Source organism: Polypterus senegalus, chromosome 13 (assembly GCF_016835505.1).
Source record: "Polypterus senegalus isolate Bchr_013 chromosome 13, ASM1683550v1, whole genome shotgun sequence".
Lineage (NCBI taxonomy): Eukaryota > Metazoa > Chordata > Cladistia > Polypteriformes > Polypteridae > Polypterus > Polypterus senegalus.
Genome location: NC_053166.1, coordinates 92,153,751 through 92,179,360, shown reverse-complemented (window position 1 = coordinate 92,179,360; position 25,610 = coordinate 92,153,751). Strand labels below are relative to the sequence as shown.

General features: G+C 39.8%; 1 protein-coding gene across 1 annotated transcript; it reads left to right on the top strand.

Annotated features, from left to right (window-relative positions):
* The first annotated feature begins 856 nt into the window (after nt 1–856).
* LOC120542692 (uncharacterized protein DDB_G0290685-like) lies at nt 857–25,316 on the top strand. The gene is made up of 9 exons (XM_039775305.1): nt 857–2,115; nt 3,883–4,002; nt 12,169–12,186; nt 21,233–21,314; nt 21,374–21,455; nt 23,989–24,057; nt 24,205–24,259; nt 24,450–24,486; nt 25,163–25,316. Exons 1-9 carry the CDS (start codon nt 1,170–1,172, stop codon nt 25,185–25,187), a joined length of 1,434 nt encoding a protein of 477 aa, XP_039631239.1. The 5' UTR covers nt 857–1,169; the 3' UTR covers nt 25,188–25,316.
* The last annotated feature ends 294 nt before the right edge of the window (nt 25,317–25,610 follow it).

Sequence of the window (25,610 nt, the reverse complement as noted above, 5' to 3'; positions counted from 1 at the left end):
CTAAGAACCCCAATGGGGTTGTCCCATGAGACTGCAATTCCCTGTCTACCCTGTGGATATTCTTAATGGTGTCAGACCAGTGGAATGCAGCCACTGTTTGTATTATGGGGGTAATATGACTTTTATGTTTCCATTGTGGTCTCCCTTTTTGGCTGGAAAATCAACTTCCGTTCTGGGTGGGACGCCCATTCATTTATCATGGCATTCATTTTTGGTTTGTGAGGCTTAAACAACTTCACCCACATGCCACACCCTGAATATGTCTGTTATATACTTTAAGAACATCTATCAAATTGTTTTTGAAAGACTTTGTGGATAATATTACAATTAATGCTTGTCATACTTGCATGTTTACAATATGTCATTTTATGATTATCAATATCAAAACTGGCATAAATTTATATTAGGAAGGTCTGATCATTTTGTTTCTTGGACTTTAACATAGTTATTAATTGCACCCTATGATTTTGGAACACATTTCATTTTTCAATTGATGCAAATTGATCTATAGCTTTTAAAAATTATGCCTTATGAGCTATGTTTTAACCACGGGTGTGTTGAGAGTGCAGGACAGAATGAAACTAAGACTGACAGATGTAACTCTCATTGGAGAATATACGCCTTTTAAAGATCAGTGACCCACTCTTCTATTTAAACTCACAGTTTGACCTTTGTTAAGCTGTGGCCCATTGCTCACACATCAAATATGGTCAACGGTGCCAACTTCTTTCTACGTTTTCTATATTAGAGCTTCTGATTACTTCAGCAAAGACAGATAAACTGACATACCCAGCCTGTCATTGGTTAAGACTGTGGAAGTGAAAAGCTTCACCTGTGCCTCTCAATCACAAATATGATCCTTGTGAGGCAACGCTGCACAGACCCACTCAGTCGTTTCATCAAGCTGCTCTGAGACAGTGTTCTTCGTTTACTGGGATTATAATTTATGCCGGAGGCAAAGGTTTTCTGGGATTTTTTTTTTCTTTTTAAAAGGACACTTTCACTTGGGAATGGAAAGAGGAACTGGGAATTTTGACTGTTAGTCTTCTTTGGAAAATACATTTAAAATCAGTAGAGTTGGATTTACTTAAATAATTTTTAACCTGCGTTGACTGGAATATTTAAAAGTTGCTTATTTACAGAGGGGTCTGTTTTTTACTTTACTAATCATGGCCTCCCAGAAAGTATGGCTGCTGGGGCTATTACTGACCCTGTTTTGCTCGTTCCAAACACCTTTGTTACCTGGAGCCCAAGCTCTTTTTGATGATTTTGAAGATGACGATGATGATGACATTTTTGATCATGATGATGACGATGCAGATGAAGAGGATAATGAGGATGATGATGATGATGACGACGACGACGATGAAGGCCAAAAACACATAAAGCATCATGGGCACAATGATAACAATGATAATGGGCACAAAAACAATAAACATCATGGGCACAATGATAATAATGATCATGGACATAATGATAACAACGATCATGGCCACAAACACAAAGCTCATGGACACAATAACAACGATCATGGACATAAAAATAACAATGATCATGGACACAATAACAACGATCATGGACACAATAACAACGATCATGGTCATAATAACAACGATCATGGACATAATGATAACAACGATCACGGACACAATGATAACAACGATCATGGTCATAATGATAACAACGATCATGGACACAATAACAACGATCATGGACATAATAACAACGATCATGGACACAATAACAACGATCATGGTCATAATGATAACAACGATCATGAACATAATGATAACAATGATCATGAACATAATGATAACAACGATCATGGACATAATGACAATGATCATGGAGACAATGACAATGATCACAATCACAATGATAACAATGACCATGATGACGATGATTACAATGACCATGATGACAATGATAATAACAATCATGGCCATAATAATAATGATGACAAGAATGATGATGATGATGATGATGATAATGATGACGATGATGACAATGACAATGATGATGATGATGATAATGATGACGATGACGATGACGATGATGATGATGACGATGATGATGATGGCCATGACGATGATGATGATGACGACGATGATGAACGTAAGTCTTATAATTCTTAAACTGAACTAGGAATGATAAATGCTTTTTGTATATGTGTATGGATGCTTTCAGGACATTTTATTAAAATATAATATAATAAGTTTAATATCGTCTTATTTTGAGAAAACTTTTACAAAATGACATTTAGCATTGCATTCCTTTACCCTTAACCTTTGAATTAATAAATTCATTACAGTTGGAAAAGCATTACATGTTGCTTGTCGAGAGGGGATTACTGGAATTATTGAAGAATTATAATTTTTACATTGCATATAAAGAGCTGTTTAATAAACTAAGGGAATTAAAGTAGCCTAAATTTAGCTTTCAAATGTATTATTTTATGTAAAGAAATTTTTTCAGCTTGCTATCAAGCAACACTAATAAATGTTAATCTTTTTAAGATATTTATGGGGGCACTTTGTGGGACATTGCTATGTTAGAACCCAGAACTGTGTGTGGTGTACCAGTGAATTGAATAGAATCCTTTCTGCAGAGTAAATGTCAAAACAAAGTGTTTAAAGTGCTTGGATTTGAAAGAATAGGCAGGTGATAATGGCTTGTAAGTTTGGTTTTTAACATTAAAATGGACTGCAGTTTACTTGTTCTTTCCCTTTGTAGGATACAAATCATATGCACCTGTAATTCTTTGTATTATACTTGTTGTTCCTGCTGTCTTCATTTGAATTCAATTCCCATTTAAATCCTAAACCTAAACCGGTTTAAATGAGTGTGGATGTGTGTGTCATTGTGCCCTGTGATGGACAGGCAACCCCATACAAGTTTGCTTACTGTTGTGGATAGGCCCTACATGGATGAATAGATTAGTATCTATCAGCACTTTCACACTACAGACAGCTGTACAAATCTCACAGTACTGAGTATGAGGTAGGGAACAGAGTGTTAACACAGGGAGGCAGAGCTCATTACCATTATACTGTATAATAATTACATAACATACTCACATCTTCTTATGTCCAGTTTGGGGAACAAGGCATGAGGCAATCCAAGGCGGAATGCCAGTCCATAACTTGACCCATTCAGGCACACTATAGAAAAATCTCAGGCCCTGCCTACAGACAATGAGAGCACTGGGGGAGCTGATTAACCCTGCCATGGCAGCCATACTGCAACCCCTGCTCCCTTCAGTTCCATATCAAAGTGAATTCTACTTTAAAAAACTCTTCTGTACAAACAGTATATAACATTTCAGATTCATTTTAGATATATGTAAAAATTTAGCTGGATTTTGTTTTTTTTCATATGGTTTTGGCAAAATATGATTACACATGTATACTTTTTCAACTTACTGTCCTATAACCATTTCTTCTTGAAGTATTCATTTATATAACAAAATGCTTCCTTTGTATTTATCCTGTGCAATTTTTTTTATACATTCACCTACACACTTACACACACACACACACACACACGCACACACACATGCACACACACACGCACACACACACATACATATTCAAAACAGGCTACTCACAAATTTGACAGATTCTGTAGGGTCAAAATAAAAGTCTACATAGATATTCATCCATGATCATTTAACTTAATTTAATTCAGTTTTATTCTCTACACCACTCATCACTGGGTACACTGGTTTTAACCTGTGTTGACTGGAATATTTAAAAGCTGCTTATTTACAGAGGGGTCTGTTTTTTACTTTACTAATCATGGCCTCCCAGAAAGTATGGCTGCTGGGGCTATTACTGACCCTGTTTTGCTCGTTCCAAACACCTTTGTTACCCGGAGCCCAAGCTCTGTTTGATGATTTTGAAGATGACGATGATGATGACATTTTTGATCATGATGATGACGATGCAGATGAAGAGGACGATGAGGATGATGATGATGATGACAACGACAACGACGATGATGGCCAAAAACATATAAAGCATCATGGGCACAATGATAACAATGATCATGGGCATAATGATAACAACGATCATGGACACAATAACAATGATCATGGACACAATAATAATGATCATGGACATAATGATAACAATGATCACGGACATAATAAACATGCAGGTAAAAACAGACAATAACTCTGAATAATGTTAGCGTTTACCCCCAAGGGTGGAACTGAAGAGTCGCATAGTGTGGGGGAGGAATGATCTCCTCAGTCTGTCAGTGGAGCAGGACAGTGGCATCAGTCTGTCGCTGAAGCTGCTCCGCTGCCTGGAGATGACACTGTTCCGTGGATGCAGTGGATTCTCCTTGATTGACAGGAGCTTGCTCAGCACCCTTCGCTCTGCCACAAATGTTAAACTGTCCAGCTTCAATTCTACAATAGAACCTGCGTTCCTAACAATTTTGTCCAGGTGTGAGGCGTCCTTCATCTTTATGCTGCCTCCCCAGCATATCACCGTGTAGAAGAGGGCACTTGCCACAACAGTCTGGTAGAGCATCTGCAGCATCTTATTGCAGATGTTGAAGGACGCCAACCTTCTAAGGAAGTATAGTCGGCTCTGACCTTTCTTACACAGAGCATCAGTATTGGCAGTCCAGTCCAATTTATCGTCCAGCTGCACTCACAAGTATTTATAGGTTTGCACCCTCTACACACAGTCACCTCTGATGATCACGGGATTCATGAGGGTGTAAATGGTTTGAGTCACACTATTTAACAAAGTCTTTGATTAGCTTCCTAGACACTTCCTATGCACACAAACATTCAACCATATATATATATATATATATATATATATATATATATATATAGTAAGATGCTAGGGGACGCTGTTGCTCCTTTAAACCCAACAGACAGAAGCTCTGGACACAGGTTAAAGGGAACAAAAGATCTTTTAATTCAACAATAATAATAACACAAATCACTACAACTCTACACTCTACACCTCCCAGCAAGCTCTGTCTTACTCCTTCCTGACTCCGGCTCGCATGCTGGGTCTTCAGCAGTCCTTTAAATAGTCCTTGACCCAGAAGTGCTTCTGTCTTTCCATCCACGTGACTTGTTAGCACTTCCGGGTCAGATGGAAAACTGGCTTTTTCTTCAGCCCGGAAGTACTTTGGAGTTTCTGTTCTCGTGACTTAGGAGTACTTCCAGACTATGGATGAGGCATGGCTCCTCCGGTCCTTTCACAGTTCCTCCTGGCAGCACCCACGGTACCCAACATGGCTGAGAAACCAAACTCTAAGTCCCAGGATGACCTGCAGGAATCTAGGGCACTGCTACATTTCTAGGGTAGCTGCCATCTTGCGTGGTGGAGGCAGTGTCCTGGAAAAGCTGCCTCTCCACTTCCTTCCATTCTCAGGGTGTCCCGGCTGGGTTGAGCTGCTGGCCGTCTATCACGATATATATATGCTATTTATTGTGACCTCAAGGGAGTATAGCAGCACTCCAAACCCATGACACAACTGTCATGACAACAGCCAATGATTCAAATATAATTAAAATTCTGTTTTTTCCACGGCCTTTACAGGCCCTTCTAGAATCATCCCTCATGGCACCCCACAACTATAAGATCAAAAGTCCTCTGTTCTACTCCTCTTCCTCCAAGCAAGTGTTGTCCTCTGCCTCCTGATTCAGACTCAGTGAACCTTTAACAAATCAAATTAAAACTGTTTGGCAAACATTTCAAAAATATAGTTTGTCATTATTGATTTGGGATGGGGTGCTGCTTCATGGTTACAGCTAAAGACACTGTCTTTGTGGAGTTTGCTTATCTTTCTATCTTTCTAGTATCAGTGGTTTTTTTTGGGGAATTTCCCTTTTACTCCTAATCTCAAAGACATGCAGGACTGTTGGGACAGGTGGGACTGGAGGACTGGTTACTCTTAGTTGCCCCAGTATAGATGTGCAAAGGATTGTGCCCTGTGTTGTCCATATGTCACATGCAGTGTGGATTCCTGCCTTTCCTCTGGTACTGCAGTTGTAGGCTCTGGGTTCAACCTATAATGGAATAATGAGGTGTAGAAAATACAGTAGAAAAAAAAAAGATCAATCAACTTTCAACTGTTTTCTTTTATTCAGTCAGTGTACCCTCTTAGTAATTTGCAGTACCCCATTGACACGACCAAGTTAAATTGACACGACGAGTTAAATGTCATCTGAAAATCTTTGACATTTTCAAGGAGGAATTCTAACTGACTTTTCTTTAGAGATATTTGAGATGACTGAAATTTTTCTCTTATGTATGTTTGAATCTTTTGAGTATACTGGTGATGAGTTCTTTTTCTTAGTAGGTATTTCTGTAGAATGATGAACTTCATGTTGCTTAGCAATGGTGGTTTACAATTTCCCAGACTGAGAGGCACCAATGTTAAATTAATCCACAGCCACAAATTTCTGTTGATTTGTTTATACTGTATAGTTAATATTATACTGCAAATTCATTGGCTCTATTAGATAACTTGTGATGAATCAAGTTGTTAATGGCACAATACAAAATAATGATTGATTGGCTAGAAATTGATCTGGACATATCCACAAAGATGTTATGTTTAACCAGAATCAACCTAATGATCAACTACTTCTACTTAGCCTCCTAACTAATATAATAAAAGGGTTTATTTGCTTTTCACATGAGTTTCCTCATGAGCATCCTTTTGTTTGAACATGGTGTTTGTTATGGACATTCCACAACAACCTCAGAAATCCAATGACAACTCATTCTCAATAAAAATAAGAGCTTCCAATTTTGCCCTTCCAGGTATCACTGTCATTGTCAATGTGAGTACCAAAGTCACCCAGTAAAATTAGTGAGTCAGTGCCAGGCAACATGATTTCAAGCACCTCACCTACCTTCTTTAAGAAGGCTGAGTGCTCTGATGAGCTATTTAGTGCTTATGCAGAAACAACAGTCAGTGTTTCCCACTCTTTGACTCAGAGGCAAGTTTCTCATCCACTAAAGAAAACTCCATCTGCACATCCTTTAGCCAGGGGTTTGTGGGTATCCCCACTCCCATCCGAAGCCTTTCACATATTGGCACTCTAGAATAGACTTTGTATTATAGAACTCTAGAATAGAATTTTTATTATATTTGAATCATTGACTGTTGTCATGTCAACTGTGTTATGGGTTTGGAGTGCTGCTATGCTCCCTTGAGGTCACAATAAATAATATATATATATATATATACATATATATATATATATATATATATATATATATATATATATATATATAATAAATATATATATATATATATATATATATATATATATATATATATATATATATATATATATATATATATATATATATATATATATATATATATATACATATTGTGATAGGAGAAAGTCCACTCATATCAAAAACTTTTATTACAGAAAAGCTATGCATTCAAGTGATCCCAATTATATCTAGCTCATACTTTATCACGTCTCACACCAGTTCAGGCTCCTTCCCCACCTGAGATGTAATATATCAAAACACCCAAGCTTCCAAAGCCATTCTCTCTGTCCATGGTCTAGTCTGTCTAGGTCTTTCCATTTATGCCTGCCAATAAACTGCCATTGCACTTGACCTTCACCTTTCATCCTGTAGGTGGTGAGCCCACAAGACAGCTCCATATTATCATTTTGGGCTGAGCCCGGCCGGATTGTGTGGGTTGCCTGACCATTAGGCAATTGCAAACACCACTTCCAGGCCTAGCTGCCTATCATGGTAGGTCCTGATATCCCTATCCTAAGCAGTGTACACCATTTTTTAATTTCTACTATCACAAAATATTTATCTGACCATTTAGCTCGATTCTGTTCACAAAAGGAGACCCCACTAGGGATACAAAACTCCAAATGTCCTAGCATTGAGCATTACTAAGGTGCACAAACCCAACCACGATAACAAGGTGATGGTCCAGGGACAGGGAAGTCTATATACAGTACATGCATATTTCTGTGTACTTGGTACATTTTGTAACCTGCTTATTCATTTTAGGGTGTTACAGTTTAACACAATATTATATTTTATTATGTTTTCCTTCTTCTTCTTCTTCTTCACTTACTACTACTTTTACTATTATTATTACTATTGCCACAATTATCTTCATGGTGAAGCCTTGGCATTAGTATCAAAACATCATCATGATTGCCAATTTGTAGCTTGAACTGCTGTTAAAATTTAAAGTTATTCATTCTTAAATGTGAACTCCCACTCCTGCCTGTGAGAAGGTGTGGGACCCTCCATAACTACATCTCATGTCCTACCTCATTTTTGTCAGACTTTTAGAGCAGTTACTAGGAGTAATTCTGAGATGCCTGATAAATACTTGTACTGATTGTTATTTCAAAATGTTCTTCACTTCAGAAGTCGTGCTAGTCAATGAGAAGCTTTAGCACTCTTCTTCTTCCATCTCAGTAACAACCTAATCACCCTAACAACTGATAAGCCTTGGAGCAAAAGTACAGTTATACAGATAGTACTGCTAGCTTTTATTTTAGAATATTTATTGCGGATCATGCAATTTATTTAGAGGAATACAGGTAAGCCCCACAAGAAGCACCATAGAAAGCAACCCTTCGATGTTTGCTGTGTTGGAATGCAGTTTTCTTTTGTGAAGGGTAATTAATCAGAGAATGAGATGTGGGTATGAGCAGGATCCAATCATGAAAGGCCCTTTGAAAAGAGGAGGTCAGAGCACATAGAGGGGATGAACAAGAGAGAGACATACAAATTACCTTCACAAATTGAAAACTTAAGAAGATGATTTCTTTTCCTAAGGAATCAGGTTTACCGAGACCTTCCTCCTAATCCCTACATTTAGCTTGGAAGTTTTTATTTTTTGGAATAAAGTGGCCTTTATTTAAAGCAACACTGCCAAAGCACTTTATGCTGCGGGAAATTAATCACATGTTATGCAGACAGCACTGGAACACACAAGCTAGTGGCCTTCTGTTACTTCCAATTAGCTTTGCAGACAGCACTGCAAATTTTAAAGAGTTTATGTATTTAGTTCATTTCAGCATAATAATGTTCAGTATTAATGAAAAAATATTAGCAGGTGACACTACAGGTTTACAATACCCAGATATCTGAGCTCAAGCAGGGGAGATGTAGAAGTGGAAATTAAAAAATGCAGGGACCTGAACAGAAAGAGCAGACCGCCAAATATTACTCATTTTTCAGCTAATTCTAGATATTGGCTATTAGAACGAGTTTATGCACTATAAAGTAGTTACATGTACATTTAGAAAGAAGACACTTAATGTATAAGATTTTACAAAACTCCATCTATCCATCCACTTTGTGAAAGCACATTTTTCACTACAGGATTGACTTAAGGAGGTGAAAAGTGAAAGCCAAGCACAGCACTTCCAGATACAAGTCCTTACTCAGCACAGGACATGATACCACCCTACAGCATACTGGCACTCACACACACCATAATTTAGCCTGAAATACACTTTTATGGGAGGTGGGAACCTAACAGAATACCCTTGACAAAACACATAGAGAGGATTCAACAACATAAAGTGACCAGGTGGAGAATCTGAACCCACTTCTCTGGAGATGAGAGGTTGTAGTGCTAACCACTGTGCCCCAAACCGAACTCGTTTTTGAATAAATAACCAGGGCTCCAGGTGAAAATTCACCTCAAGGAGTCAGTGGCTCCTAAAAGAAAAAAAAAATTAGGAGCTAATAATGTTGATTTAGGTGCCAAATAATAAAATTTGTGAAAAATGTACCTTTCAATCTCTTACCTTTCTAACCTCCATTTATATGTGCCCAATTCTTTTCTTTCTCCTGTACAGTGCATCCTTCCCTTATGTTTTTGTTTCCATATTGATGATTTGGCCATCTGAACGTCATTATGTATAGTCATTAAGAATAGTGCATTTTATTCAGGCTCCGAGTCTGTGTCACTGACCATCAGAATGTCAGTGTCAGAGGGTCATCCACTATCATTTGGTCTTCTTTTCCTCTTTTTTGAAGTGGGCCAGTGTTTGACACAAGGCTCAGGATCAAATTACTCAAGTGGTGGGCCTTCTGTGCTGATCCTGACTAAATTCTCCAAAGGTCAGACATTGAGTGGATTTTGCTCTTTTGGTTTTACTCTATTCTGTGTTGAAAATTCACATTCACACTGAGCTGCTAAAATGATCTCAACAAGATGTCAAATATTGCAGAAATCTGTGCAATAAGATTATTTTGTCAGTAACACTTCCCACAAACTATTATAAGACTTGTCTGAAAATTGCCCTTTAATCAGAATTTTTATCAATCTCCATTCTGTTTGTACAACCTTGACATCACATGAGTTCAACAAGATTTCTTGCTACCTGTTAATCAAAGTGTCAATCTTATTTTTTCCAAACATGGTTAAATCATCTCACCATGAACTGTGATAGAAGCCTGAGAAACAATGCATGATCTCAGACCATGTGAGCTTCTTACTGTGATTACTCCTCATATTTTCAAACAGCAATAGTTTTTCACATATAATTATTTATAAGCATCAACTAGACAAGAATATAGTATAGGTGCACTGATAATGATATGTGGTGAAAACCAGAACCAGTGTCGCATGGCCATTTATTGTCAAATCACCACGGTGTTTGAGAGCTTCCATCCAGCCCACTGCTTTACAGTTACTGCGTGAAGCCTGCATACAGACAACAGACAGCAATCGCAGACCGCACTGCAAAGCGTGTGCTTGGTGACTTCTTGTGGGCTGTTCGATCAGCACTATGACAGTTTCCTAGTCAGTAAGTCAAGGCTGTGTGGTCAGGGGAGGCAGGTGAGACTGTCATCATGAAAAGTAAAAAAAAACCTAATAATGATAAAATGAATTTGTCCACTGGTCTGTGCCATAAGTTTGTTTTCTGTAAGGTTCCAATAACTGATCATTTTTATAGTCAAAATCGCTGAATCTGAGCATTTCCTGGATTAAATATGGGGGAAAAACACAAGGTGTGGCAGTGACAAGCTGCACCTTGGACTGCGCTATCTTACTCTCACACACGGGATTGATGCTGTCTCCCTGTATGCTGCCAATATAATGTCTGTGGACACATTTACTATACACCCTGGCTTTCCACAGTCTGGCTATTATCTTTAATGAATGTGTGTGACATAGTCAGTCTTGTTGATCAGACATAAAACCGCAGTGAAAAGGCACAGAGTGAGGCAGACAGTGCCATGCTGCACTGAAGGTGGCAGATGTGAGCCCAACAGGTGCTCATTGCTGCTTCTCTTCTATTCAGAGTCTCTAGGTGTCAATAAGTTAGTGATATCAGAAAGTCACGTGCACTGCAACGGTCCGTTTATTTTTATTTTTTGTTCCGACTGACTGTCAAAATGGAAGATTAAGATTTTTAAACTAAAGGAAAATAAGGATGACTTTTACAAGAAATTAATGAAGATTTTCGTGAAGAAGGATAGGTGCATGGACTTCATTTACAAATAAAGGTAAGACCATCCATCCATCCATTATCCAACCTGCTATATCCTAACTACAGGGTTATGGGGTTCTGCTGGAGCCAATCCCAGCCAACACAGGGTGCAAGGCAGGAAACAAACCCTGGGCAGGGCGCCTGCCCACCGCAGGGTTAAAGGTAAGACCATAAATGGTTTTAAGGTCAAAATTGAAATCCATTTTTTTGGTACACTACTCAGTACTTTCATTTGTATTGAAGAAGTATGAATTGTTGTATTGCAATGGAGAATTTAAAACACATGGAGGGTGCAGAGCAAACACGCTCTCTCCTCTCCCGTGCAGCTACTGTATAAATGTAACGTTCTTTCTTAGCCAGATATGTACCTTACCTATGTGTGTGTGTAAAGAAATGCTGATGAGTTATGAAACATAGCCAGTAGTCAATGTGGATGCTGCCAATTGAATAGTAAATAAGCTGCTCTTTTGGAAAAATGCAATTTTGTCTAATCTGAGCTTGATGAACTGGGTGAAACCTATGTTTTGTCAGGAGAACCAAATTCTCCCAGTGACCCAGCATTAGATAAGTTATTTTGAAAATGGATGGTTGGGTAAACAGTAGGGCAGTAGGTGGGCAGCTTGTTCACTTTCCACACTTTTATACAACTTTCCTTCAAGGTCAGGTAGACCAGTACAGAGGTGACCAAGAAGCCAATGGTCACTCAAAGAGAATTCCTCTGCTGAGATGGGAGTTCCCCTCAGAAAGACAACCATCTCAGCAGCACTCCATCAATCAGGTATTTATAGCAGGGAAATTTTCTGAATACCATTTAAAGGACTCTGTGAGCATTAGACAAAAATTGAAGTCTTTGGGCAGAACTCCAAGCACCATGTCTTGTGAAGATCAGGCACTGGTCATCACCTGCTTAATACCATCTCAATGGTGAAGCATGGTGGGGGAGACTGCTTCACTGGGGCAGGGAGAAAGTGACTAGTCAGAGCAGAGGGAAGGATAATTGCATTCAAAGACAGAAAGGTTATTGAAGAAAACCTGCTCCAGAGTCCATACAACCTCAGACTGGGGTGAAGGTTCACTTTTCAGCATGGCACTGGCCCAAAGCATACAGCGATGGACAACATTAAACTGGTTTAAGGGCAAGTCTTTGACCGTCCTTGAGTGGCCCAGACAAAGCCCAGACTTAAACACTGTGGAGCCGACCCGGACACAGACAGGCGGACATGTTGTTAAATACCACCACACGTTTATTATTTACACTATTTACAAAGATTATGTCACTCAGACACAGTCCTGTGCACACCACAAACCCCAATATACAGTCCTGGCCACTCAATGCCTTTCTTCGGGCCGCCTCCACACTCCTTTTCTGCATCATTCTACTTCCACCCGACTCTAGCGCTGAATGAATGGAGACGGCCCCTTTTATGCAGTCCCCGGATGAGCCCCAGGTGTTCCCAGCATTCCTCCCTTGGCCACGCCCCAGTGTGGCGGAAGTGCCGGCTGTCCTCCCGGCAGCTCTCTGGGTGCCGTCCTAAATTGGGGTAACAGGTCCCCAAGGCATTGGGCGCCTCCTGGCGGTGACCACGGGCCCCTACAGGGTTGAGCTTCCATGCCCTGTACCCGTGGCCCCCAGAGCAACCAGGAAGGCGGCCCCCATGTGATCCAGGGTGGGCTTTGACCCTCTTCCGGTCCCTCACGGTGTCCCGGCCGGGTCATTGCCCCTGGCATCCCTGACAACACCTATGAAGACACCTGAGGATGGCAGTTTGAGGGCATGTCCCATCTAATCTAACAGAGACTGAGAGGATAAGCCAGAAAGAATGAAATTAACTGCCCAAATCCAAGGGTGCAAAGCTTGTGGAGACTTAGCAAAGAAGATTGAACACTGGAGTTGCTGCCAAAGGGACTTCTATAAAGTCCTGAATCAAGGGTCTGTATAACTGTATGAATGAGAGGTTTCAGTTTTTTATTTTTAATGAATCCGCAGACCTTTCTGAAAACATGTTTTCACTTTGTCTTTATGGGTTTTTTGAGTGTAGACTGATGGGGAAAACATGGTAAATGTATCCAATTAAAATTAAATCTACAACACAATAAAGTGTTCAGAAAGTGAACTGGGTCTGAATACTTTCTGAATCAACTGTGTATCTTTAAATTTTGATCACATTCTATCAATTAAACCTTGTTCCAGAAATAGATCTGGCAATAATAACTCATCTGTGAGTTTCCCATCTAAGAAATTAATGTTTTTACAATAATATTGTGTTTACCACTAGTCAAAAATCTAAGGCAACAGGAGGAAATAATAGCTGTCCATTATAATAAAATTATTAATAGACAGGAGAAGGATTAGGAGGAGGCTGGGAGCAGGCAGTGATACAGCGCATTGCTGCACCCACAACACAACAAACCACCTCAGGATCCCAAATTAGGACCCAAGAGCAGCTATGCAACGGGTGACACCTCAGCACTACACTAGTCTGAATGGAGTGGAACAATGGGAGTTTTTTTACAGTGGTTGGAGTGCCAGTCCTGCCATCAACCTTAGCAGACAGATATAATAAATTTAAAATTAAAAAGAAAACAAAAACAATTTAATGTAAAGGGCATATTTCATTCATGGAGCACACAGGTGTCTCTAATTTCCCACAGATCATTACAAAATAGGAGATATTAATATAACACCAGCTTTGCTTTACTGATTAGTGATAAACTGAGTCAGGTGAACAGGAAAGACAAGCCTGGGAGCTGCCCTGAGCTTTTCTCAGTATTTCTAACTGTACAGAATTCTGGGAAGAGGACTTAAAAGCCTGCAAATCCAAAGAGCAACTAAACCTACAAGGGAGGCTTATGTTTGACTTCACTGAAAAAGCAGCCACTCAAATTTCTGCTAAGTATGGATCAGTCTGTATTTCTTTGTCATGGGGCAGGTGCAGCTATAAAAATCCATTGGTCAGAGTTATACATCTATAACTAGGTGGCCTTACATGACTAGTTGAGCTCAAAAACTGTGAGTCCATCAAGACAATTGAACAAGAAGATTCAGGAAAAAGGCAACATGTAGCAGACTATAGCACAAGCACACAAGACGAATCAGTAAAAGGCACAGATGTTCTAAAGAGCAATTAGAAAACACAGCGGTGGAGGCTGAATTGTGCCTGTAGTTCAGACAGGAATATTGCTACCTTCACATGTTATTGGAAAGATGGGAAATCCAAGTTTTCCAATAGGAAATTATATATGAACACTAGTTAAAATGATAATTCCCAGTGGACAATTTGTAATAAACTATATTACCTAACATTGCTGACCTAATGCTGAAAGATCAGTTCATTTAATATCATAAAAGAAAAATTGTATTTTTGTGGATGAATTGCTTTGGCAGTGATGTGATATGTGCTTGATGAATATAGAAATCTTGAATTTCTTTGTGTGGAGACCAAAGTTCAAATCAGTAAAGGCCTTATAGATTTTCTACCCTGTTTAATCCAGCTCAGGGTTGTGGGGGATGCTAGAACCTATTCTAGCTAGCATAAGGTGCACAGCAGAAACAAACTCTGGACAGGGTGCAGGTCTATCACAGGGCAAACACATACTAAGGCCAATATAGAGTTACCAATTCACCTAGTCTGCAAGTCTTTAGACATTGGGAGGAAATGGGAGCACCCAGAGGAAACTCACACAGGCATAGGGAGAACATGCAAATTCCACCCTGGGAGGACCTGAGACATAAACCCTGGTCTCCTTACTGGGAGCCACTTCTCCCAAACTCCTGATGAGAAATCAAAGTGAATTTAATGAAGTTGGTAGATGAATCTTGACAAAGAGTAAATCCAAGTAATCTCAGTTAGCACGTGAATGCAGCATACTGTTTTGCTTCTTGGGTCCTCCCTGCATGGAGTTTGCATGTTCTCCCTGTGTCTGCATGGGTTTCCTCTGGGTGCTCCGGTTTCCTCCCACAGTCCAAAGACATGCAGGTTAGGTGGATTGTCGATTCTAAATTGTCCTTGGTGTGTGGGTGTGTGGGTGTGTGGGTGTGTGTGTGCACGCCCTGTGGTGGGCTGGAACCTTGTCCAAGGTTTGTTTCCTGCCTTGTGTCTTGTGTTGGCTGGGATTGGCTCCAGCAGACCCCTGTGACCCTGTAGTTAGGATATAGCGGGTTGAATAATGGATGGATAATGGGTGGATGGATGCAGCATACTGTACCAGTGGCCTAAGCTGTTCTGATGTGCCTGTTACTTTAAAATGACAGAAAGTCGTCTTGCAGTTTTACAGCTACAGTGACTGGTAACAAAAGTGGCACAGTGGTTAGTGCTGCAACCTCACAGCTCCAGATACATTAGTCCAGTTCCTTGGCCTCATTACTATTTATTTATTTCAATGCAGGTTTTCAGGAAGCAAGAGCCATGGTAGATTTAGAATCAAGACAGATCTCCAGACTAGAAATGAAATACTAACACTGGGTCAAGTGAACTGTTACACAAGAAGAACATGAAAACACCACACTACATAGTGCCTAGGCTGGGAGTAGAATCCAGAATGCTGGAACTATAAGACAAAAGAAGCAACCACTGTACCATCTCACTTTTTAAAAACAAAATGATCAAGATTTTAAAAGTTCATAATATGTTTTTCATTTGTGGAATATGTGCTCCTTACAGATGGAGGGCTGGCACTTAGCAGTAAATGTTGCTTTACACATGCTACCATGTATTTTCAACATGTCATCTCTAGGCTCTCTCTGACAACCTGAAGAAAGTGGATTCCATTGAAGAGCCACCACAACAAAATGTGGGCATTACACTGGAATTAAGCCAGTTAATTAATTTTTTTCATTGACAAATGACCTTAGTATATGACACGTTAAAATTACCATCAATCAGTTTGCAAATATGTCTTATATAGTTATACAGCATCAGGCACCTGGCACAAGATTTGAGTGAATTGTTCTCAGGTAATGATTCAGAGATTCAGTTCATCTATCAAATGAAAGAGAACTGTGTAACTCACTCATGGATCAAATGAATGAGAATTGTGTAATTCGTTTGTAATGCAAATGAATAAAAACCATGTGACTTGTTCTAGGGTAATGTGATGATCCAGGGGCCTCATGTATAATGCTGTGTGTGAAATTCACACTAAAACATGGCGTACAGACAAAAGTGGAAATATATGTATGCACAAACAAATTCAGATGCACAAAACCGTGCATATGCCAACTTCCACACACTTCAGCTCCAATAGTTCCGGTCAATGTGAAGTGTAACACACCTCCACGCACCTGTAAGCATATTAGAGCACAGAGAAAAGAAAAAAAAATAGGGACACAGTGAAGAAAAAAAAAGGTTAAAATGTCAACTTTAATCTCGTAGTTAAAGTAGAATGTCGTAAACCTCATCCTAAAATCGATGATTAATTTACTAGAGTTTCTCAAATACCATTGTAACTAAAGTAGCGCATTAAATGTTTTGTATTCTTTGTGTTCCCCGACCCAGTCATTAATCACCATGTATGGACTTTATCTTTCATAGGCAGGATTACACAGACACTGATTGCCACACAGAATACGTTACATTCATGATATTACAGCTCTGAACATTTTTGAATTTTAATATGTATACTTGATACCATTTTCATGATGAAATGCATTAAAGCATGTATTAAACATGTGGGGGCACTGTCCAAGGATTGTTCCTGCCTCCCACAAGATGCTTGCTGGGACACGTGCGGCCCTGGATGGAATAATTTAATGCAGTACTACTGTCTCTGTCAAATGTACCAACCCCCAATTCCTGTCCTTCCGTTTTCTTTCTCCATATAACCAATCAGCACCCAATGAGCTCTGTAATAAATGTAAAACCAGCTTTTAGCTTAGAACACAGATTCTTCAAAACTTTTATGGAACATTGAAAAATCTTCATTATATCCATCCATTCATCCATTATCCAACCCGCTATATCCTAACTACAGGGTCATGGGGGTTTGCTGGAGCCAATCCCAGCCAACACAGGGCGCAAGGCAGGAAACAAACAGCCCACTGTAGGCCACACACACACATACCCAAACCCACACACCAAGCACAATTTAGGATCACCAATGCACCTAACCTGCATGTCTTTGGACTGTGGGAGGAAACCCATGCAGACACGGGGTGAACATGCAAACTCCACGCAGGGAGGACCCTGGAAGCAAACCCGGGTCTCCTAATTGTGAGGCAGCCAGTGCGCCACCGTGCAGCACTCTTATATATGTTTAATTATTCCATCCATCCAGGGATGCACCAGTCCCAGCAAGCATCAAGCACAAGACAGGAACAATGCCTGAATAGAGCGCCAGCTCATTGCTACCGCTGTGCCACAACACCGTCGCATGTTTAATTATTAAAAGTATGCATTGAAATGTAATATGCACACTTTAATGGATTTCATCATAAAAATGATATCAGTATACATCCTGGTATTCTAGCAGCTCACAGCTCCAAGACAATAGCTCTTGCAAATCTAAATCGACTTAGAAGCCAGACATCATCATCTGTAAATACTTACACTCTTCTATTGAATTAAACTGAATGCCTTTATTGTAATTGTATGGTACAATGAGGTTCAATAGGCAAATCTTCCATAAACGTATTTTCCTATAACATGATAAAATAACAGTAATAATAATACAATAAAAAATAATGAGAAATATGCAATATGAAAGCGTAAGTACAATAAACATGTAAATACAGTGCAGATAGTGCAAATAGTTCATAAGGTGGCTCAGGTTGTGCAATGTTTCAGTTGTAGTGCAAGTTTACAGTGCAGTGACGTAATTATAAGTACAAACAGTTCTACCGGGAGCACTTGATGGACTGATTGAGTTTGTTTATAGCCCTCGGAATTAAACTGTTTCTGAGCCTCGAGGTCCACACAGAAAAGGCTCTGAAGTGTTTTTCCGAATTGGAGAAGTTCAAATATACTGTGGCATGGGTGAATGGAATCTATGCAGATGCTGTGATTTTCCTTAGGCAGCATGTGCTATAAATGTCTCTAGGGCTGGAAGCTATATCCTGTTAATCCTCTGTGCTTTAAACACAACCCACCATAGAGCTTTCTGATCATCTGCTGTTTATACATGAGGCCCCAGGTCAGCTCCATGCAGCCTTCTTCTTGCTTATGGGAGCCTGTTGAGCCTGAACCATCAATAGTCATGTATTGTGATTAGCTGGGCAAATGAGGGTATACACTTACATCCAAGAGTATGTGCAAAGGTGTCAGTGCTTTTATTAAAAGCAGTCAAAAATCAAACAGTGTTCGAAATAAATAATAAAGTGCAGTTCGTCAGTCATATAAATAGTCAGTAAATACATAATCCAATATAATCAGTCAAAATGTGGAGATTAAAATATCTAAATAAATGGTCCAAATGAAGTTAAAATTGTGGAGACAGTTCTTTCTTCCATAAAATAAAATGAGCCCCAATGCTGCCTTCTAACACTGATATATCCTGTTTACCCCACACGAGAGGAGACACTCAACAATATCGGTTCACCAACAAAAGCGTGATAGACATATGCGCCCCGACAAAAACCTTGACGGACAAAAGAGCACCGACAAACCCGCTAACTGGTTTTTGACAAATGCGCGCCAACAAAATCGCCATGACAAAATCGCGAGAGTGGCCAAGAGAGTGGGATGCCCTTGCTGCAATTCTTCCTACATATGCAGGTCGTGATCTTAAGGACTATCTGCGTGCCGTGCTGACGGCATGCCGCGTCTCAAAATATTGACTTCTAAAATAAACATTATTATATATGCTTTAAACTAGTAATTCATATTAAATGAAACTTTTGCGATTTTGTCGGTGCAATTTTGACAGCGCGTTTTAATCGGCGCTATTTTGTCGGTGCGCATATGTCTATCGCGCAAATGTCGGGTCACAATAATATCTGGCTTGAATCCCCCAAGCCAGGCCTTTTTGCATCCATGGGGCGCCATGCTGAGCCAGACTCAAGTCTCCCATCACAGTTCCTTCGGTGTTGGTGGGAGAGACCGCATAACGGGCTGCTTCTACTTCCCAGCATCTCTCAATAGGAATGCCCCTTCTTGTGCCCCAGGCTCCTCTCCCTGAGGCTCTCTTCTGACAACCTGCCTTTCCTCTACCGATCCTTCCTTTATCTCCATCCGTTTATTTTCTGTTCCTCTTTTCTTTAACCTCCATTCCTCTGTTCTTGTTTCTTTCCATTATTTTCCATTCCTCTTTCCCAGCCATGCAGGCTCCTCTTATATTGGCCTGTTTGGGTGCAGATGTGACCTTCCACTAACTCCGAGGTGTGAATGCGGGCCTCCTATGGAACACAATTATTTAGTTAAAATCTGCACTGCACAACAGAACACTTATCACAGATAATGATTCAGCTTGATTTCAAAAGAATTAGTGAAGATCCATGAGCTGTAAAAAATGTGTGTTAAAGTAAAGTTAAAAGCAAATAATTGTTAAAATTAATACATTTAAAAGGTTTATTTTTGTGTGACTAATTTGTTGATTGTGCAAAGAGGCATAAATGAATTAGTTTAATATTGTGTTTATATATATATGTTTAAAACATTTTCAGTAATGAATCATACAAAATAAACAATTACAACTTTCTAATATAAATTTGTTGTTACCCTATTGTACTTGTATGAGACAATGATCAATGACAGACTTTCTGTTTGCTAAGGATGATTTAGTTCTAACTACTAAAAAATAACGCATAGAGAATCGCAAGTTACAAATTATTTGTGATTTGCCAATCACTACTAGGAGAATGAATTTGTTTCTCTATTAACAAAGAGCCTGGTACTTTAAGATGAGTGTCTGCCCTTAACTGGCCTTCGATGGTTCAGTGTTTCATCAAGGAGTATTTGGTTGCTCAGTGGCCATAGCAGCACTGCATTTACCTTCTGCAATCCTGGACACAACATGTGGGTTTGTGCATAATGGTGACCTGCAATGGGGTTGAGTGCCATCCAGAGATGGTGCTTGTCTTGAGAACATTGTCAAAATGCATTAAGTGATTTTGAAAGTTTATTGCATGTATTAAAGTATATTAAGATAAAATCACCTTCAAAAGCATACAATAGCATATCTGTTAGTGCATAATGAACCTGTTTTAAAGTGCACAGATAATCCTGATGAGGATTAGCATCTCCCAGCCTCAGGGCACAATGTTTGCAATATGGCAGAACACGGAACCTACAGTATGCAAATATAGTCACCTTTGTGCAGAATTCAAAGGCCGTTAACCAAAATGGCTTACTTACTTTGTATTTACTTTAGCCCCCCAACATCCCTAAATTGGAGTAAGCAGGTCTGGGATTGTTGTGCTCTGTTACATTGTAATTAATGATGTATAAGCACCTCTCCTGGAAGTAAAAGCGATGTGCTCATTTACACCAATATGTTATATTGGGAGCATTTCTATTTGTGGGTCTGTTGCAGTGTGTCAATGAAAAAACTAAAATGAATTCCCCACTGATTTTTTTATTTTTTTTTTTATTTACTACATCCACAAAGATGTGGAAAACATTTCTCATTCTACAAAACCTTGTATAACACAGAAAATGGTATCCAAGGATGCATTTATTATAGCAGTTAAATTTACACATTTACATGTCTGAGTGCTACATATTGAGTATCTTTTTTAATGCTTGGTTTTTATTTCTCCAAGCTATGTAATGCTATGACGTCATGGTAAATAATTCATGTCTTCCAATTCAGATGATGACGACGACGATGACGATGATGATGACGATGACGATGATGATGATGATGACGATGACGACGATGATGACGACGGCGATGGTGACGCGATGGTGGTGACGGCGGCGGCGGCGATGGCGGCGATGACGGCGATGGCGGCGGCGACGATGATGACGACGACGACGATGATGACGATGAATATCACGATGGTTCACTTTGCCATTACTGTGCTTTCTGTGAAGTAAGTAGCCAGCAGTGGTGAAATTTTCATGAGACAAGTGAGACTTAAGGCCAACTCATACATTTACATTTTATATGTTTTTGCTTAGCACTCATTTTTATCAAAAGTGACTTACAAAAGAGGTCAACATAATCGAGTAACATCAGTTTGGGAATAAGAGTTACAGGAAAATGGTACAAAATTTATTTCCACAAATGAAAATCTCAAAAGAAAATATAAACTAGTTAGAATTTATTAACAGCTAGACATAAATTTACCAACGAATACTTTTTAAACAAATTGAGGAAGTCAAAGTTTCAAATAGAGGCCGACAGCTTGTTCCACCAGCTACACATGAAGAGAGTCTGTACTGAGATTTGACACCTTGCAGAGAAGGCACCACCAGACCCAGTTCATCAGTGGATCTGAGTGGCTGAGTAAGAACATAGGACCTCACATGTGTCTCCATATATAAAGGTAGAGAAAAACTGACAACACTGTAGCTTAAGCATTGAGGATTTGAATTTAATACGTGCTACTGCAAGAAGCGAATTCAGTCATTTGAAAAGTTGTAGTCCTGGCTGGCTGAATGCCAAACATGCCACTCCATTTTGAATCATCTGCAGGGGCCTGTTGACACATGCCAGTCATCCTGCAAGTAGAAAGATGAAGTAGGCCAGCTGTGACAAGACCAGAGCCTGGACCAAGATTTGGCAGATAAGATCTCATCTTGTGGATATTACACAGAGTGAATCTGCAAGACCGAGAGATCATAGCAACATGGTCCTCAAAGGACAGCTGGTCATCAATCACTATCCCAAGGTTGTATGTTGACTCGGCAGGTGTTAGCAATAATGACCCAAACTGAACAGAGCTGGGGAGCTGAAGAGTAGTCTTTGAATTTACATGCGAGTCCACTTGTTGACAAGAGGCAGTTTCCAGATTAACTATAAATTTCCCAAGTGCGAGAGCCCACTGGTCCTAGGTCACTTTCCATCACTTTTTGGCCGGAAGGTGCAGGTCTGACCTCTTAACTGTTTTCCAAGGATATTTTTATCACTCTTGTGTAGTTGGAATGCCCCCTGTAGACTCTTTCCATGCCCTGGGTAAGTGTAATGGCACACTCAAAAAAGGAAACCAACTTTCCTTGCATTATAATCTATTAATCCTGCATTGCAAATCCTGTTGTAATAGCATTTACTATGAGAGATGATGTACGACAAAATAATGGCTCAAGGTTTCTGCCACGCCCATCACCCATAGTGTTAAGGAAGTATTAGCCCAACGATACTTTTCCAAACTAGGTTTGCAGATGATCTGCTCTGTGTGACAGGTGTCTGGTCACACTTACAGGTATTCTAACTTAAAAACCGTTAAAATATCCAACTACGCCACCCAGTTTTATTAAGAGACTGGGAACTCTTGAGATTTACAGAAAATAGCACACAGGGTTCTTTAAATTGGGCAGTGAGTAAACACACAATGAAAGACACAACAGTAATTTCAGGAAAAGCAACAATAACTTCTATTACACAAGACAATAAGTACATTAAAAAGATAAATGAACATAAACAAAATCTAACAATATCAGGAACAACATTCCTTTTTTAGAAAGGAAAGCACACAGTCCACACTCTAAAAGTCCATTAAAAACAAGAATTGGAGGATACAACCTTTAATGGTGCAGAGTCCAGTTTGCACACTGTTACCCCAACAATTAATCATCCAACTGTCAACAAGTTGGATGCAAATCTGGAATCCCGAACACTGTCTCTTCGTCATTCTTTTTCTCCACTCTGGGCTCCTTGTGTTGCTGTGATCTAGGCACGCGTCATTTCTCGTCTACCAGCTTTGCTCAGTCCTTTCATGCGGCTTCCCTCTCTCGCTGGACCCACAACTGGCGTCTCCTTATGGAGCTGTCTCTTCCTCCCTGGAAGTAAGTGTTGCCGTCCTTGTGCCTCACGTTGTGCCAGTCACGTACCCTTGCCTGCCAGCGAGCCCCTGTGCTCTGTCCGAGTGTCTTGGCAGCATTCTCAGGGACTGTCCCTCTCTTTGCCTTCTCCTGCCCAGGAGTTTAAATCTTCTTCAGTCCCTGCAATTATCAGTTCTGGACAATCGGATTAAACAATGGCACATCTAAATTTCCTGGGTTTAACAATTAATGAAAACACAAGTTAAAAAAACGTATTATTACCAACCATGAATAAGTACAGATATGCTGATTAGAAACCAATAGTGTCAGGCATGTAATCTCCAAGTCAGGTAAATCTAAACATCTGTCTGTTATCCCAACTTTGTGTGTTTAAGCAGTTAAAACCTCAAAGCGGTGATTCTTTTGAAAAGACAGCAAATACCTACAGTATATCCTGAAGACAGCCATCACAATAATCAGAAACAGGATTACCCAAGAAATTTGCCTTTTCATCTGCTGTGTTTAAAATGTAATATTTACATGTTTCTTTGCCTAAGAGAGAAATGGAACCACTAGTGTACACCATATGTCCCCCTCTGACATCTGTGCCTCTCTAACTCCTCCTGTTTGTTCTCTGCCCAGCACTGTGACAAATGTGACAAGTGCCCATGTGCCAAAGGAGACAAGAGTGAGCACTGCGAAGCCTGTGATGTAAGTTATTCTTTCACATTTTCTTTATGTACAGGGCATTTTCTTATCTAAGAATTTAAATGATGATGAGGACCACTTCAGGTTAATGCATTGCCCCTACAGCAGCTTGTTGTTTTCATTGCTAAATTTGTCTTTCTGTCTTCACAGATGTGCAGTTTCTGTTATGTGTGCCCTGTAATATGTGAGACTGTCTGCAAACCAGGTAAGTGAAATCTTCACTGTGTCCACATAGTTTAATGACATTTTCTGTATAAATGGAAGGATTTGAGAGAAAAAAAAGTAGTGTGAGTACACTATTACAGGCTTCAAATGATATGTCTAGCAGGACAGCCTAAGAAGGTATAGACTCTTCACTCATGGTTTCCACTGTTGTTTTGTTTGTCCCTCTGCAGGGAGCTATGTGGATGAGCTGACGGGGACGCTGTACCAGTGAGTTCACATTCTTATTATCTAAGCTTCCTGTTTCCTAATTGAGAGATAAAGTGGTGATGAAAAGTAGTAGCTGAAATGAAATAGGACTCCCCCTGAAGGCTAAGCAGGCTGATAAAATACAGCCGCCAGTTAGGGGCGATTTGGCCAGTAGGTTGTCTGACAAAGAACAAGTACTTGCTGGGAAATCACACTGTATCTGAAAACATAGCATGACATGGATATTTGAATGGTTGACACTCCTAAGATTTGTGTGTGTGCTACATAAGATGACAACTCTAAATTGTCCTATTGTTAATAAGCATAGCTCTGTGCATTAGGGTGCCCTGTGATGGACGGGTTCCTTTTTCATGCTTGGCTCTTGCCTTGTTCCTAATGCAACCTTGGTAGGTTTTAACCACTACAACTATGGGTACAGGAGCATAGGGGCCCATGATGTTTCTGATGCCTACATATGTTTCTGTTTTGGTATCAAAGCAGGGGCCCCCACACACTACTTTGCCTCGATGCCTATAGTGCTGTTAAGATGGCCTTGGGACGGTTGACTACCATTGATTGGCAGCAGCAACTACATGGGGTTCTTCACCATTTCACTGTGGTTGAAGCCAACTAACAGCAGACTTATAGCTGGAAATATAGTTCAAATATCTAAATATTCTTCCTTTTCGTGTTGCAGGTCAGTGGCTAACATTTTTGAGTAATCCCAGAAGTAAGATCACCACCATGTGGGCAGAAGTGAAACGGCCATTTCCATCGCAGCAGATTACTGTTTATTTATATAAGTTGCAAAATACAATGAAACTACTGAATTACACAGAATGCCAAGTTTTCATAATTGTCCTGTGTCAATTTATTGATTAATGTTTTGCTATGTACATCTAGCATGAAATGCCTGTAATCAGACACTGCCTGCTTCCAGAAGAACACATACATTTATGAGTTGGGTGTCCATAGCTGGGAAAATCAATCAGCAACCAGAACAGCTGAATCTGAGCTCATCTTACCAAACTGACTCGGGCGTCCCTCAGATGTGTACTAATAGTTCAAAGAAGCAGCTGGTTTAGGCCAGTGAAGACCACTAAATTTTAACATAGAATATATTACTAAACACCTTCAAAAGCTGT